This window comes from Hypanus sabinus, chromosome 2 (assembly GCF_030144855.1).
Source record: "Hypanus sabinus isolate sHypSab1 chromosome 2, sHypSab1.hap1, whole genome shotgun sequence".
NCBI classification, from domain to species: Eukaryota; Metazoa; Chordata; class Chondrichthyes; order Myliobatiformes; family Dasyatidae; genus Hypanus; species Hypanus sabinus.
Genome location: NC_082707.1, coordinates 79,722,157 through 79,734,001, shown reverse-complemented (window position 1 = coordinate 79,734,001; position 11,845 = coordinate 79,722,157). Strand labels below are relative to the sequence as shown.

Below are 11,845 nucleotides of genomic sequence, written 5' to 3'. Positions count from 1 at the left end.
GACAAGAAAATCATCCTGGTGGAGCTCACAGTACAGTGGGAGGAAGGATGAGAGAAGACTCACAACAGGAAGTACCAGTCCTTAGACCAGATGCCTTCTCTGCCAATTACCCAGGGTACTTAAAGTACAGACACTGGAAGTGTTTGTTCCACATGTCAGCTGTCTCTGGTCACTTTTTGTACATACAATTAATCTATGTATATTAATTGTGTTTTCTTTATTATAGTATTCTTTATCTTAGTGTGTTTTAATATGCTGCTTTAAATCTGGAATAACAATTATTTTGTTCTGCTTTACTCTTGTGTGCTGGAAATGATATTAAACAATTTTGACTCTAGCAGTATGCCACCTTAGATGGTATAGTTTTTGTTGAATTCCAGACATTCACGTGTAGGTTACAGTCAAGAGTTATCAGCCATGACCACAGCAGAGAGTTATTTTTGTGAAGTGGTCCATTGCTGCTTTCTGGCTGTGTTTCAGATGCAGATGGACAGCAGACAAAATGCTGTGCATGAACTTGCATGATACGTTGTCCTCTGTCACAATTATACAGTATTTTCAAAGACCAACACTTCTGAGCTTGATACGGCTACCAAGCTGTACCAACAAAGGGAGGTACACCCACTAAGCTGAAATGTTTTCAAACATAGTGAAGCCATATGTTCTCTCTACTTGCTCTATTTTGCCAAGGGAGAATGGAAAGTATTTAGCTTTCTTTGAATAAATGATCTCATTGGCCACTCTCAAGTAAACACAGACAGCAGACCTCAACAAGTTGCAATTAACTCTAGCTCCAGTCTGGATAAATCCAGAAAAACAAAATGTGCAAGCAGCCACTGGGCTCATTGAGTACCTACGGGCTTTGTAGACAATCTTGTCTCTTTATCCCGCTCTTTCCCTATAGCCTTGCAATGTATTTTCAGTTAAGTGATGGGCAATTCTCTTTAGAAGTTCCTGTTTTATCCTGAAATAGATTGACCTCCCATTCCCCACCCCCAACCAATACCTTCTAGTCAATCGCTTTATATCTTTATCTCTCAGTTCTTCAGCCATCCAGTAATTAGAACAATTTTGTATTTACCATATCTAAATTTGCCATGCTCCATCTTCAATATTCTTTATTCCACAAAAGAACACTTGTCTTCTCCAGTACAACATAATAACTGAATTCCTTTATTTCTAGAATGATTCTAGTAAATCATTTTTCCATCCTCTTTGTGAGCCACACTTGACCAGATGCATTAAAATTCATTTTACGGTCATCCTGGCAATGAAATCCCAATCTAGTGTAGTTATAGCAGTTCAAGCTTTCAGTAAAGATCTCCTATTTAAATGCTAACATCTTTACACATTGACCTTCAGAGTGCAAAATTATGCTCTGGACATCCTGACTATCAGTTCTTGCTGAGAGTCAATTGCTGATTATTAATTAAAAATAAAATTCTGAACATCTTTCATGCGATTGAATGCAATTCATCCAGAAATCTTAAAGTACCGCTGTTACTATTTTGTTGCTCTAGGTTCTTTCAGAGGCTAAAAGTCTGGCATTAATCCCAATGTGTCAACTTCCACAAGCACAGTATTTGCACAGCTTAAGAACGGGGCAGAGGGGCAAGTTTCTTATTCCCCTGCTTTCAAGCTCCCCAGGCTTGGAGGAAATAAGGAGAAGTTGGACAAACTATGATTGTTTCTTTGGATTGAAGGAGTCTGAAATGAGTGCCTAATAGAAGTTTGTAAAATTATGTGGGACATAGAGACAGACAATTTCTTTTTTACTAGGGTTAAAATGCCTAACTCTAAAGGGCATGGATTTAAGATGGGGGGGGGGTGGAATTCGAAGTGGATATGTGTGCATCTTTTTAAAGAATGGTGGGGGCCTGGATCACACTGTCAGGGGTGTTAGTGGAGATGTACAATGGAGACATTTAAGAGGCTCTTTGATGGACACATCACTATGCAGAGAATGGAGGGATATGGACCATGCTGCGGCAGTGTGCTTTAACATAATTAGGCATCATTAGCTTAATTAGTTTGGCACTACTTCACAGGGCGAAGTGTCTATCCCTGTGGCTTACTGCTCTACTATGAAACCTCCCCTCCCCTAACATCACTTTCTGGCAGTAGCAGAGCCGACTGATAGACAGTGGGTAACCATTCCCTCCCCTATCATGTGTCTATGAGTACTATTGAGCTCTTACAGGCACTCTAACTGGGACTGGGGTAATTTAGCAAAGACCACAAATTGAGCCTGGGGCCTCTCCGGTTTTAATCAATGCAGCTTCCAGGAAGCCATGCAAGCTTTAAAAACCTCAGAAAAGTGGAGCCTAACCAATATATGGTTTGGCAAGAAATTGAAATGGTGTTTCACCTTTACTGGCTTCGGTACATTCCACTGAAGCTGAAAAATTCACATGTTGTATTATATTTGGTTTACACATCAGTTGTCATACACCAGTTTCTTCATAGTGGTTTCAATATCTCTTCTAATTTTTTTTTGCTGTTTAATCATATCCTTTTCCATTGCAGGCATCCCCTTAATGTGAATAGTAAATGAATTAAAAGTGGGAATTGATCCTCAATCAAACTACTGAAAGCAGGAATAATTGTAAAGGAATGATTCCTTCTAATTTGGCCTCTCTCCTGTCCAACTGAACTACGACTGGAATATTTGCACTTTCCCATCCTGGAGGGATAACTGGAAGTACTCTGAAAACTCCTGCCTCGAAGGTAATAAAATAAGAGCATTATGGCTCTAAGAAAATTGGCCATATGGTTTTGCAGTTTGTTCAATTGTGCAGCAAGCACTTAATTTTGCATCACTCTCTCCCACCATACAAGCAAATCTACAAATAAATAGCTCTGAGAGACTCACAATTACAATGGTGCATAGTGATTAGAGTTGTGGATCATTACTAGTGCAATCACTTGGCTCTGATTACTGAAGTAATCCCTTTGGCACAAAATGGCAAGTCATTCTTGATTTTCACAGTGGAAGAAAAACACAGCACACAGAATTATAAAGATTGGGTGCTACTGATAGTCTAAAACTCAAATTACAATCGTCTCTGCAGCAAACATATTATATGCATCTCCAAAGTGAGTGAGGTTACAAGGATTAAATAAATGTCTTTTTATTATTCCCTACTGGTCATAATGCTAACAGAATATTGAGAGGAAGGCAGAATCAGGTTTCCCTTCCTGATAAAATGGGCCACAGGCTCTCAATGGTTTGACTTTTAATCAATGCAGTTTCACAGGCAATGCGACTGGGAGAACATACTGTGCTTCATAGCCTTGGGCTGCGGTGGAATAATGTACCTGGATTCTGATTTTGGTTATGTCTAAAGGAAATTGGCATTGCTTGGGATCACAAATAAAACAAGAGCAGTTATTCTTCCTCCTGGATATTTGAACTTAACAGTGTAATTTCAATACATAGAAACAGAAAACCTACAGCACAATACAGGTCCTTCGGCTCACAAAGTTGTGCCGATCATGACCCTACCTTAGAAATTACTAGGCATACCATTAGCCCTATATTTTTCTAAGCTCCACGTACCTGTCTATATGTCTCTTAAAAGACCCTATCGTATCCGCCTCCACCACCATTGCCGGCAGCCCATTCCATGCATTCACTACTCTCCGAGTAAAAAACTTACCCCTGACATCACATCTGTACCTACTCCCCAGCACCTTAAATCTGTGTCCTCTTGTGGCAACCATTTCAGCCCTGAGAAAAAGCCTCTGACTATCCACATGATCAACGCCTCTCATCATCTTATACACCTCTATCTGGTCACCTCTCATCCTCCGTTGCTCCAAGGAGAAAAGGCCGAGTTCACTTAACGTGTTTTCATAAGGCATGCTCCCCAATCCAGGCAACATCCCTGTAAGTCTCCTCTGCACCTTTTCTATGGTTTCCACATCCTTCCTGTAGTGAGATGACCAGAATTGAGCACAGAACACTAAGTGGGGTCCGACCAGGTTCCTATATAGCTGTAACATTACCTCTTGTCTCTTAAATTCAATCCCACAATTGATGAAGGCCAAAGCACTGTACGCCTTCTTAATCACATGGTCAACCTCTGCAGCTGCTTTGAGCATCCTATGGACTCGGACCTCAAGATCCCTCTGATCCTCCACACTGCCAAGAGTCTTACTATATTCTCAAAAAAAGTCAACTTTTATTAAGGGAAGGGCAAATGCTACAGTTAAAACCTTCACAATCAGTAAGTGTTTTTCTTGGCGTTTCAAAGTTTGGACATAACTTGAGCAGTTTTTAAGGATAATAGGGTAAATTAGTAATGGGCAAGTTAATAACATGCTCTATTCTTGATTAGTCAGGGCATGAAGATATACAGGGAGAAAAAAGGCAGGAGATTGGAGCTGAGAGGGAAATGGACTGGCCATGATGAAATGGTGGAACAGACTCGATGGGCCAAATGGCCTAATTCCTTTATCTTATGGTCTTATAAAGAGAAAATATTCGATAGTTACTGGGGTTAGGACGAAACATCCACAAAGCAAAGGAGTGAAATAAGGAAATCCTATTTGTAGAAGGTGATAGAAGTATGGAATTTTCCCCTACTCATGATCATTAAGTCTAGGTCAGTTGTAAATTTGTTATCAGCTTGATTTTTTTTTCCTTAAAGCATACAGAGAAAAGTTAAAGTGTAGCCATGGGTGTTTCTTCTTAATGCAGTTGGAAATGGAAAGGGAAGTCACATACTAATATTAGCCTGCTGGAGGAACTCAATGTCAAACAGCATTTGTGGGAGGAGAACAAATGAACCTTTTGTAGGTTTTGGACCCAAGATGAGTTCATTTCCACCACAGATACTACATTACCTGCTAAGTTCCCCCAGCAGATTGCACGTTGCTCCATAATTCCAGTGTCTGCAGTCTCTTTCATTTCGTATTCTAATATGCTTGTTTCTTTTATGTGAGTTAATACTGATTTCCATATTTGTTTCCAAAACCAAAATGACTCTCAACAATCAAGATCTAGCTACTTTGTTATGACTGATGACCTCTAACAAATGGTCACTCCCAGAAATGACACATTTCAAAGCATTTCCTGCAATTATTGAGTTGCTATTCATGGTAACTGGAATTCAAGTGATAGTTTGCAATTAGTAACAGAGGAAAGAGACTCACTTACCAGCCTGGCTGGTCATGATGTTGACAGAGATATACTGCTTTGGGCCGGGGCTCAATTCAGACACCCCATTCACAGCCTCAAGGTCGAAGGTATAATTAGTGTGAGGCAGCAGATCCGTAACAAGAACTTTAGTATATATTAATCCAAATTGACGGGGGATGAAATGGAGGCTGCTCCCACATGTGCTGCACTTCCTGTTGTCTCCCACACACTTTCTGCAGTGTACGTTGTACGTGATGTCATTTCTGCCACCGCTGTCTCTAGGCGGGTTCCATTCTAAGACGAGTGAAGTCTCATTTGTTGTGGATATGGGGTTTTCTGGTGGAGAGGGAGGCTCTAACGTTGGAGAGAAAAGAAGATAAAGAACAATAAAGCTGGTTACATATACTCCATGTACATTCACTAAAGAAAACTATTTCCTGCTTTTTTCTTGGATTGATGATCTAATTCCTCACAGGGAATTTGTTAGGAAGGCCAAGGGGAGATCTAATGGAGGTTTCTAAGGTTATGAGAGACGTAGATAAACAGGGAGTATCTTTTTCCCAGGATAGAAATATTTAATACTAGAGGGCATGCACTGAAGGTGAGAGGCAAATTTTTTTACTCAGCAAGCAGTGGATGCCAGAGATGCACTGCCTGGTATCGTAGAAGTAGTAAATACATTGGAGGATTTTAAGAGACGTTGAGCTAAGCACATGATTATGAGGAAGATAGAGGGGTATGGACATTGTGTAGGTAGGAGGGATTGGTTTTTGATTTAGTTTTTAGCTGGTTTGGCACAACATTGCAGGCGAAGGGTTCTTCCTGTGCTGTACTGTTCTATGTTCTATCAATTGAACATTTTCCAGTGGTGTCATTCATTCTATGTCAGAATACTCCCTGTAATGATGATTAGTGTTATATAACGTGATGGCACTGGACAACAGGAGATTAGATTCAGATGTACAAGATCATGGTTAGTTTAAAAAGGAGTCTTCCAATCTATAACATGCATTTTCCCTTTAATTGAATTTCAATAGGCATGTATATTCTGAGGATCCAAGACTAATTACACTAAATCAAAAATAAAAATACCACATTTTTAACCAGTGCTTGTGAATTCTAAGCTCTGGTCTTGCCATTATGGTTTTCTCCTTTGTTTTAAAATGTTGATATTTGTGACCTAAGAAAGTTTACTGACATATGCTGGGTCACCAGACTTAATCCTTCACTGGTAGAAAAAATCTAATTCAGACAAAACAGTACAGACAAGATGATCAGATCGTACTTACAAGGTACAAATTTCTGCTCCAAGTGTGTAAGTGTGAGTAATGTTCTGACTACAGGGTACAATGTTCCTGCATCCTTAATGTTAGTGCTCATCAGTTTCAGATCTCATTTCCTCTCATGGGTGCAATCAATAATATTACAAGTATTCTGATCAGGGCTATCAAGTAGTAAAATAAAAATTTCCCAAGTGTATTGTGATTTTAATCAACTAATTTTTTTGAATAGCTACATAGTTTTAATGTTCAAAAGACTATAATCTTTATAGCCATCATTTAAAAGTGTTCAGTCTCAGACACATTTCCTGCCACCCCTAGCTTTATACAGACCTCAGGTTATATACAGATATTCCCAAACTCATCCTATAAACAGTGGGTTGCCCAAGTCTACTACATCTTCCAGCCCAATCATCTGAAAATCACTGCACATCCCCAATTCAATATTCTTGCACATCCCTGATTTTTATTGCTAAATCATTGATTACTGTGTGATTTTTAATAAGCAACTAGGTTGGAATCTTTGCTAACCTTGTACAATAATGACTTTGGGAACACATGTTTGAAACCAGGCTACCCTATAATGATTACATAATTTTTGCTCCAAGTGTTGAGGAGGGAGTCTGATTTAAATGAATCAGAGAGAGGAAACGTGTGGGAGAACAAGTATGTGGATGTCCCACCACATAGGTTCTCCCCTTGCCCATATCTTTCTCTCTTTTCTTCCTTGCCTTTGACCTTCCCCTTCTCATTCTATCTATTCTCTGGTATCCAGCAATGACAGGAAGTTCCATGATTTTCAGGATGGTGGGCTTGTGAAAAGATGTTTGTGATCTGAGGCCTGAGAGAACGTCGGAGGGTTTGACAGGAGACTGTCTGGGATTATTTGTACAAAGCAAGCGCTTCTAGGATCCTATTGTTCAATAATTTATTTCCCTATAAAACTGTTGGAGATTATTCGTCTAATACATTATTTCTGAATAAAACTCAAGCACAGTCACCAAACAGGAATAACACTTCAAATAGCCCATGAATCTACCAATGCACAAATTGTGCTCCAAGTGATTGTTCAAATCTATAATTCTGACGTTTCTTCACCGACTGTATTTTGTTCAAAGTGTAGAACCAGAAATACACATGTACCTAAACTGACCAGCAGATCCATGGCTTTGGAGGACTGATTGAACACTACTTCTCCACAGCTAGAATTTTGCTGCTTACTGTTATGTTTGTTTTTCATAAAGACAAACAGTGTGGGTAAGCGCTAGAACATTTTTATTAAGAGGTCTCTAGTGCCACACTAAGTACACGCAACCAGCTCATCCAGTTATATTCGGTTCCTGGTGAACCCCCCACATTTCAAACTGGAAACTCAACTTCTTTATTATGTACACATATAATAACACATCTTCCCTTTTTAAAAAAACACAATACTTTGCCCTCATAAACCTGCAAGAGAAAATAATCCTTTCTAACCAAGATATCTACACTAATGGAGACACCTCGTTCTCCCTTGTTAGGGAGAGAGGGAGCCCCAAAGACCACTGGGTGAACGAGCAGTCTCTGGAGTACTGCAAGTCTGTGTCTTTGCTGTCACTTCACTGCATGCTCGAGTGATGGGTGCCGATGCTTTTTTTTGCTGGTGGGGATAGGTGGATCGTTGCGTGCTGCTGCTTATGCATGGGAGGGAAGGAAGCTGGGGGGGACTTTGGGGTTCTAACATTTAATTGTCATTCATTGTTTGGGACACTCTGTTTTTGCGGATGGTTGCAAAGAAAAAGCATATCAGGGTGTATACTGTATACATATTTCTGACATTAAATGCACTTTTGAAATCTTAACTTCTTTGTAATGAGCAAATAGTTCCTTATTCACTCGTAAAATTTCAATTGGTCTCTGAGGAGGTTTGATGATTTTATTTCCGCTGTTTGTTTCCACGGATGTATTGCTTTCATTTGCTGTGTTAATATTAGCGTCCTTCTGACAGCTCTGATCAGTTCATTTCTTTCAAATCCTTCTGCCAAGATACTATCTGTTCATCTCTATTCTTGCTCGTGCTGTGTGACCATTATTTGCTCCATGTGCTCCATAATGGAGCCCTGGACTGCATCCATGTAATCAGTAATTCTTTGCAAAAGTCCCAACTGATTCTGTCTCAATTCACAGTGCTCCTTCTGTTGACTGCACATCATAGATAGCAATTCTTCCTGTTGGTTTATGTTTAACTTTTGCTGTTGTTCTGATCTTGGGGACTGTGAGGTCTCCCCATATTCCTTTTTATCTTTCCTCTTCAGAGAGAATTGTGGAGATATTTTTGGCTTCCAGTCTTTAAATGGAAGTCAAAGAGAGGCAGGTTTTAAACCAAAGCTGCATCATGTGGAAGCAAGTCTGGTGACAATTTCATCATGATGAATCTGTCCAGCACTGGCATCCTGACCGTCATGCTAGAAAAGCTGGTATGGATGTCTATGGAAAGGTGGAGTTCTTGTGTTTCTCTTGCAGAACCTCTCTGGAACTGTTAAGAGTTTCTCGAGTTACTTCAGGTGAGCATCTAAGTCCCTCAAAGACATCTGCGTAGTCTTCCAGGAGTGTTGTGTGGTTATTTTTGCCTGTGAAGCCACTATGAAAACTCTTTCCCCCATGTTGAGCTTTCCCGTGCACTCAGACCTAATATTGTCTGTACTCTCAGTAGTTGTGTCTTTGGGAGCTGTCTCTGGTGCCTGTGGTCTCTTTTACTGGAAAGTTCTCTGCAGTATAGCCTGTCACTTTTAACTTCACTGGGTAAATCTTGCTGTTCACTTTCAGAGTCTTGTAATTATCCACTGATAAGAGATTCACCTGGGCTCCAGTGTCAAGCTTGAAAAGAATTACTGTCCCATTCACAGTCACTGGAACAATTCATTCTGTTTTACCAGCACCAGCCGTCTGCAGAAAATCCAAAGAGACTTCCTCTGTTTCCTCATTAAAGTCTTGGTAGCCCCAACTTTGCAGCATGTTGCAAATGATTCTTCTTCCCACAATTATTGCAGGACTTTCCATAAGCAGAACACATCTCTGGGATGTGCCTACCTCTATATTTGCTATTTGAGCCTTCCTTTTTGCTTTCCCATTGCCTTGGGAAATGCCTAGTTCTCTGTCCCTCTATTTTCACTGCATACAATGTTGAGACTGACCTGTGTAGCTCCTTAGCTCGTGCTTCTGTGGTAAACTACATAGATGCGGGAGGATTTCCATTATTACCCATGATGGGAATTTTTGGGCTCTGCCCTGAATTTCGCGGTGAATTTGGTGATATTCTGGAACAATACACTCTCCGGCCTACAACTTCTCTCCACCAGAACCTTACTTGCTTCTATTACCTTCCATATTCACGCAGTACCATGTACTCTCCATAATTAGACCTCATGACGACTTCTGACACCGTGTTATGTTTGTTCTTAATAAAGACAATGCTGGTGTGGGTAATGCTAGCACATTTTATTTGGTACGTTGTTCAACCACCACACGTGCATCCAGCTCACCCATGCCATTTCCAGTTCCGGTTGGACTACGCGCAATGCACACTGGGAACTGAAGTTCTTTATTATGCGCGCACACAAAAACACACCTATTACTAGCACTTCTGAACAGAACAGCGATATGGTGGCACATCCAGTCGCAGCAGCGACTCCAGCACCAACTAATGGTGTAATTGCAATTGTCCTTTATGTCTTCCTAACGAGTGCAAGACACCGTTCGATATTAAGTACACCAAGTACTGCAAGCCTACCTCACTAGCAAGTTGTTGGACAGCGGATGAGCTCTGCAGTATGTGTTACTGCCACCCGGGGAGACGCTGTTGGAAGTGGTGTGCAAGGAAACAAAAGTGCACTTGTATTCCTGCGAGATTAAAGGCAAAACCCTACAGGCCAGCTCTCCCATCAATTCTGCTTTGAAATGTTCAATTGCTGGAAAACAAACTAAATTGCCTGTGTCTGAGTCTGAACCAGCGTGAGATGAAGGACAGTTGCGTGCTCTTCCAGACAGAAGCAGGATACCACCCCTGAAAAAGCCATCCAGCTAGAGGGCTTCAGCTCTCTTCTGGTTCCCATGATCTCCAGCAACACCTATGATGGCAGTGGGCATATCTACCTGCATAAAAAAACAGGTGTGTTTTGGTAGTGACGACTCTCTGTTCACCTCTGGTAGAGTTCTTAATGGCGAAGTGCAAACCCTTCTGTTTACTGAGGAGGTTCACTGCTATTGTGATCGTGGCTGTATATATTACCCCGTGTGAATGCAGGAGAAGCACTGCGGGAGTGCTACGGTGTCATCTCTGATCTACAAGCCACATCCCCATGGTTTCTTTATTGTTGATGGTGACTTCAAACATGTTAATTTATATAAAAACATTACTGCCTAAATTCTATCAGCATGTTTACTTTGCTACCAGAGGTGAGAACCCTTTAGACTTGGTTTAAACTAACATCCCTGGTGCATACAAAGCTGTTCTCCATCCTTACCTCAATCTCTGACCACTTATCTGTTATGCTAATTCCTGCATACAGACCACTGATTAGTGAGTCAAACGGAGATCACCACAGTTTCAAAAAGTCAGAGGAACATGTTCAGAGAGGCAGCTGCTTACGACTGACATGTTAATATCGATGAATACACAAGATTGGTAATCGGCTACGTAGGGAGGTACACCGAGGATGAGACCATTACTAAACTATATGTGAGGGCAAATCAGAAGCCATGGCTGACAGCAGAAGTCCAGGCACAGCGGAGAGATCAGGGTGCTGCCTTCAGATTGGGGGGGGGGGGGGGGGTGGGATAAGACAGTTCTCAGGCCAGCAAGATCTGTACTTCCCTGCACCACCAGGAAGGCAAAACAGGATTTTTCAGAGAGAATGTATACCCATTTCTGTGACACCAGAGACACGAACCACACGTGGCAGGACATTCAGCCCTTAACAGACTACAAGTCCAACCTGTGCACCAATGACAGTGATGCTTCTCTTCCTCATAGGCTAAATCTCCCTTACGCTTGGTTTGACACAATTTGTGCCTGGAGGAAGACCCCTCCCCTTCTGCCCAAGGTACAGCCACTCTTTCTGGCTGCAGCTGATGTGAAGAAGATCCTAGCCAGGGTCAACCCACATAAAACCGTGGGGCCCAATAACATACCTGGTCAGGTGATGAGGGACCGTGTAAGCCTAGTTAACTGAGGTTCGAACAGACACCTTCAACATCTCTCTGAAACCGTCCACTGTCCCTTCAGGCTTCAGGGCAGCCACCATCATCCTGTTCCCACGAGGACGACAGTAATTTGCCACAACGGCCACCATCCAGCTGCACTGGCCTCAACAATAATGAAGTGCTTTGAGTGGTACATTATGAATCACATTAAGTGCCATCTTCCTACTACATTGGACTCCTT

General features: G+C 41.3%; 1 protein-coding gene across 3 annotated transcripts in view; it reads right to left on the bottom strand.

The window, feature by feature from the left end:
- Positions 1-11,845, bottom strand: part of epha4b (eph receptor A4b) — a 364,912-nt gene that overhangs the window by 131,977 nt on the left and 221,090 nt on the right. For all 3 annotated transcript variants that reach the window (XM_059949034.1, XM_059949040.1, XM_059949041.1), the window contains exon 5: positions 5,162-5,497. In XM_059949034.1, coding sequence (XP_059805017.1) covers positions 5,162-5,497 — 336 coding nt within the window. The remainder of the gene's footprint in view (positions 1-5,161; positions 5,498-11,845) is intronic.